At 31.2% G+C, this 6,407-nt stretch overlaps 1 protein-coding gene across 1 annotated transcript in view; it reads left to right on the forward strand.

The window, feature by feature from the left end:
- LOC119676954 (CCN family member 2-like) overlaps window positions 1-2,998 on the forward strand; it is a 7,693-nt gene extending 4,695 nt beyond the window's left edge. The window contains exon 3 of the mRNA XM_038088221.1: window positions 2,991-2,998. Within this exon, the coding sequence (XP_037944149.1) occupies window positions 2,991-2,998 (8 nt within the window). The remainder of the gene's footprint in view (window positions 1-2,990) is intronic.
- Window positions 2,999-6,407: the final 3,409 nt, after the last annotated feature.

Genomic DNA, 6,407 nt, shown 5'->3' on the forward strand with positions numbered 1-6,407 from the left:
ATCCTACAGTGGAAGCAAAGCCAAAGAATGTAAGGTTGGTTTTAAAATGCGAGCTTAGTGAATGTATCCGTCTGCACTTGGTTTCCTGAACTGTTTTGCGCAATGTTCTGATTGCCTGATATTTATATTCACATTTTCCCCATTCAACTTGTATAATCGATCGCTTGGTCGAACCCCTCATATTCGAGGATTCGTGGATTCGTGGCAACATGTTGCAACTTATGTCTACAATTAATTTTAAATCTTCTGAAAGAAGTCTAAATTAAATCCTTGTTATAATGTGTAGGATTTTAGGGTTCTCGTGTTTCACATATTGATAGAACATAATATAATATATGATATAGAAGAGACTTCAAACCATACTTTTTAAATTTGATTATTACTTGAAATTATTTTCTAAATTGAAAGGCGTTCTGAACAGTTGTATATATATAAATTTAGTTTTTATTTATTTTGATGTTGGGCAGAACATACAGCTGTTTTAGGTATTCACAAATACACATCACCAGTGGATGGATAATATTTCGAAGTTTTGGGTGACGTTATTTGGGTGACTAATAAATAATAAATAAATAGTTTACTAAAATATGTATCAGAAATATATGAATTTTATTGAAAGTGATCGTAGTGAGGTACAATATTAAATTTCAGTCTGGTTGTCATTGTAGTTTGCCTTGCGATTGCTTTGCTTCTTTCAATGTTCACTGCTTTTCTGTTTCCCTAGTATTTGTGGGAAACAGTGGATGTAAAGGTTTCAGTGATGAAATATATGTACTTCCATTTCTTCACCACTGTGTCAATATCTCATCAATTCTTTACAACTAAGTCTATGTTAACTGTTACCATGTTTGTGTAAAGTGGCCTAACCCTTCGGAGTCATGCAAGTCAGTCAGGGAGTTATGTTAGAGCGAATTCACATAGTTACCAAGCGATCAGAATTTAATGTAAGGTAATATCTCATAATATTTTCACAGAATTGATCAGAAAAGCATTAAGACAAGGCAGCATTAACTGCTGTTTTGTATTTAAATCGATTGAACATAATAAACACATACATAATTAGAAATTATATTTAATCGTCATTTTCCTTATTTTGCGTGAATGTTAATTTTGGCAAAATACCAAAATTAGTCAAAAAAAGTCAAGTACAGCGAATTTGAATTCAAAAATTATCTTTTTTTTTCACTCTGAATTTAATTCACAAGAAGTTATATTTAATGGAGAACAGACAGACTTGATTTTTATTAATTTTAATATAAACATCAAAAACCGCTGAAACAAATTCAGATTTGTTTATTTATTTAAGCTAAAGCTTATCGTTTCTTGGATTACTAACTCAATTGAACAACAATAATAACAATAGCTAATAATTGCATGATCCCAAATACTCTTTTACCAAAGCAATGACACAAATACTGTCTTCATCTAATACATATACTTATTGTAGCTTTAAAGAATCTTTATTTATTTATTTGATGACGCAACACTATAATTCAGATTTTAGACGTTTTTTCATCAAGAAAGGTGGAAGTATAAATTTTTTATAAATAGAATTAATATAAAGCGCAGGTTTAAGCAAGATTCCATTATTGTGTTCCAGATAGTCTTCATCAGAAATGCATCATTAAAGTGTTCTCTTTAAAGTATTCCAAAAAGTGCGCGAAATTTCAATCTGTTCCCTAAAGGTACCAGGCCATCAGAAAAGATGAAGAGGCTACAATAATAAAGTAATTAGAAGAACCATGAAAAAGTGGGGGTGATTTTGAGATCGTTAAATATGAATGTAAATAAGATTTGATTTCTTTAAAATTGTATTCTTAAAATACGATAAAACGAAACGAGGCTTTGTCATATAACAAACAGCACGAATATCAGTCGATTTTCAACTGCCACCAAATTGTCGACAATAGTTTACTTTGTTCTGATTCTGATCACTTGGCCAATGTGTTCAGTTCGTGTTCCCCCAATTCTCGTGCCTTTCCTCTCGTGAATACTCATGCATCAACACTTTTTCGAAAATTTCTATAGCAGTAGTATAAGCAGAAGTACTAAAAGTAATAATGGTAATCGTGGTTTATATCTGTACTCTCATTTAGTTTGTTCAAAGCTATATATACCATACTTAGTATGAATAGTACACTGCTTGTATGACGTCACAATTTCTTTTTATTAGCTACCAGGCCATCAGGAAGGTAGAAGAGGGTACAATTGTGATATAATCAGAAAAGCCATAAAGAGAGAATAATATTCTCATCAGATCGGACTATGTGAATAATATTTGATGAGAGCTGTATCCAATAATTATACTGAAATCGAGGTAACAGAAATAGAGAGTCGGGAAGTGAAAAAAATGTGGTAAGTGTAGAATGAAAATTCTGAATGTGTTTTCAAAGGTTCACGTTTTTATACTTAAGGCAATAAACATAAAATCCGCAGTTAAAGCCCAAGTTCAGGAATTGAGGGTAAAGGCAGAAATGCCATTACTATATTGATATTAGGTTTGATTATAGAACAAAACGAAGAAATAGAAAAAAAAATATTTTTATAAGTTTAATTGTAATATTTATTTATTGCAGAAACCAAAAAATGTGAGTTTGTTTACATTCTACAATGAAACACACAATTTTATATCTACACAAGTTTTAAAATGCGAAGCTTGTGAATCTATCTGTCTGCACTTGGTTTGCTCAATTGTTTTGCACAGAGTTTTCTGATCGCCTGGTGTTTATATTCACAGTTTCCCCATTCAACTTGTACCTTGATCGCTTGATCGCTTGATCGCTTGATACAAGTTGTCCTCATATTCGTGGATTCGTGGATTTGTGGATTTGTGGATTCGCGGCAACATGTTGCAACCTATGTCTTCAATTAGTTTTTTGCCTTCTGTATGAAGTCAGATTATCGTGGCTGTTAACAGCTAAAGTGTAATGTGTAATGTGAAATCACACAAATTTATGTGATTAAATTGACACAATCCAAATGTTTTTCAGGTGGTTAAGATACTTTTCGAGGGTGCTTAGCGGATTAGAGCCGAAACGTATGACCTTCGGTGTATGAGATAATTACACTGATGTAATTTATTATACAAGTGCACATATTTTACGTATTACTATCGTACAATGATTATGGTTCAAGAATTCTCATAACTCTATTAGTATCTTTTATTAAAGCAACGTTAAAAAACATGTAGGAGAAAAAATCTTAATAACTAAAATGACAAGACAAACATACGCGAGACTATGCTAATCTCAAGTAGTCTTTAATAAAAAAATAACTTTTGATTATGAATGTAGTTGTATGGTATAAAGTGTTTAGATCCAAACATTTGAATCGATTGTTTTGATCAGAAACTGTCAACAATGCATTACAGCACATTCTGTATCCTCGTTTCGTTGGAAGCAGGCATTTCACTTTCTATAACTTTTTGTTGATTTTTATTCACCAAATTAGGACTATTTATAACATATTGAACTTTATTCGTCGATTATGTTGAACATTGTTTTGCTTGCAAATTTTTAATTATTAAATTGAAAACATAAAAACAGAAGTTTATTTACATTTAACGATCGTAAAACAGAGACTTGTATTCAACAAAAACATTTTAACCTGTCTATGACTTTTTCGATTATTCCTCAGTCGTACTATCTTCTTTCTTTCTGATGACCTGGTAGAGAACAGGATGTTGCTAAAAATATGACGCGATATTTTCAATCGCCTGTTTACATTCAGATCAACATCATTTGTTCATTTCTCATAAATATAATTTATTGGACAATAATAGAATTAGGCTTAGACTCTTCAAGCTGTGAAAATTTTAGAGTATTGATATGCTCTTTTGTTAGCTGAGAGTGCCAGTGGAGTACATGAAGTTTCATTTTTCAGATGTACAAATGAGGACTTTCTTAAGACTTGAATTTTAGTATGTTCTAATTGAATAATTTACTACTTAAAGTCCTTTTTGAATAAATGTGGTTTCGCAATGTCAAGAGATTACCTTTCATGGCTTAAACCGTATTAGAAGTAAACTTGTTATAGTCATATAATTTCTTTTAAAAATTCAGTAAGATCATTGAATCATTAAGAATCAAACAAAGCGTTGTCAATGTACCACCGGGAAGCACTCTATTTAAATTAGGAGCATTTTGAGGATGTTCGATAGAAATAAACTCAGATGAGTAAAGTGACATAATCATTTGGAGTCATGTAAGTCAGTCAGGTAGTTAGAGTGAGTTCACATAGTTACCAAGCGATCAGAATTCAATGTAAGGAAATATCTATAATATTTTCACTGAATTGATCAGAAATGGTTTAAGACAAGGCAGCATTAACTGCCGTTTTGTATTAAAATCGATTGAACATAATAAACACATACATATTTAGAATTTATTTAATCATCATTCCAATTATTTTGAGTGATGTTAATTTTCGCAAAATACCATTAGTCAAAAAAGTCAAGTGCAGCGAATTTCAATTCAAAAACTTTTTTTTACTCTGAATTTAATTCACAAGAAGTTGTATTTAATGGACATGTAACCCGAAAATAAAAAACAGACTGACTTGTTTTTCATTGATAAAATCATATATATAAAAATCGAGAACCACTGAAAGCAAGAACAGGCAGATTTTCTTATTTAACATATTTAAGCTAAAGATTGTCGTCTTTTAGATTACCAATTCAATTTAACAACAATAATAATAATAACTAATAATTCCATGATCCCAAATACTATTTCACCAAAGCAATGTACAAATATTATCTATATTTAGTACATATAACATATATTTATTGTATTCAATTGTGTGCTTTAACAAATCTTTAACTGATGACAAATCAATGCTATTTGGAATTTTAGATGTATTTATCAGTAAGAGGGACTAACATAAAAATTGTTTACAACGGGAACTAACTTTAACTGTAGATACATGCAAATTCATTCTGTTCATTGTGTTTAAGTGAGTCTTCAACAAAAATGCATTCTCAAAGTACTCTTTCCAAAGTACTCCAAAAAGTGCGCGAAACTTTCATGTTCTCTCTCAAAGTGCCAGGCCACCAGGAAAGAAGAAGGGGCTACAATAAAGAACTAATCAGAATAACCACGAAAAAGCGAGGGTGATTTTGAGATCGTTAAATGTGAATGTAAACAATCTTTGATATTTTTATACAATTTAAAATACGATGAAACGAAACGAGGCTTTGTCATATAATAAACAGCATTAATCGATCTTCAACTGCCACCAAATTGTCAACAAATAGTGAATGAACAGGCCAATGTACTCTCTTAAAATAAACAAAAAATATATTCAAAAAACAGAAAATGAGGTTTATATTTAAGTTCATCTATGAGTTCAGCAAATTAAACATTTTTAATGAGGTCACACACTATTAAAATTAAGTGTCAATAGCTCAATTATTGTGCGAAATTTGTAAGAGAACTGAGGACATGGTGTGAGATAAATCACACATATAATCGGAGGATATGGAGATAAATAATAGGTGATAAGCTTTAACTATATGTTTGGCAACACAACTCTTTCATCCCAAATTTCTAAGATGACTGGACTGTATGAGTTTGGCTACAGTCACAGAGTTTGGCGTGTATATACAAAATTTATAAAAATACAAAATATATTCAGAATAAACAACAGGAACCGTTGAAAGCAAATTCAATTATTCGAATTGTTTATTTACATTAGCTCAAGTTCATCGTGTTGAAATAGTTGCATACTCATACTTAATGTCCCCGACTGCCAAAGTTGAGTAGAAAAATTTACTTTGCTTCAATTCTGATGACTTGGTATATGCGATCGATTAGAGTTCCCCAATCCCCCCGCCATAGCAGCTATAATAAACTTATGTGAGAATTTAGTAGTAGTAGTAGTAGTAGTAGTAGTAGTAGTAGTAATAGAAGTAGTAGTAGTAGTAACAGGAAGTAGTAGTTGTTTTAGATCCGTTCTATCTTTTAGCTTGTTCTTAACGATATATACCTAACATGACAAGACACTAATAGTATGATGTCATATTTTCACCTTGTTAGCTACCACGGTATCAGAAAGAAGAGGAGGGAACAACTGAGAAATAATCAGAAAAGCCATAAAGAGAGATAAATATTCCGATGGAAATCGGACTATGTGAAGAATATTTGATAAGAGTTGTATACATTGATTAAACTGAAATAATTAATACACACCAAATAGCGCGATTAAAGAGTTTATATATATGCACACATGACAACGACGATAACAAGCGTAAGTCTTGCTTACAAATCCAGATGTTGTAATGATACTAAGCTCTCAGTAATCAAGGTAACAGAAATAGAGAGTAGGAAAGTGGAAAGCATGTACTATGTGTACAATGAAAATTCTGAATGTACTTTCAGAGGTTCGCGTTTTTATACTCAAAGCAATAT

Source organism: Teleopsis dalmanni, chromosome 2 (genome assembly GCF_002237135.1).
Source record: "Teleopsis dalmanni isolate 2A chromosome 2, ASM223713v2, whole genome shotgun sequence".
Classification (NCBI taxonomy): Eukaryota; Metazoa; Arthropoda; class Insecta; order Diptera; family Diopsidae; genus Teleopsis; species Teleopsis dalmanni.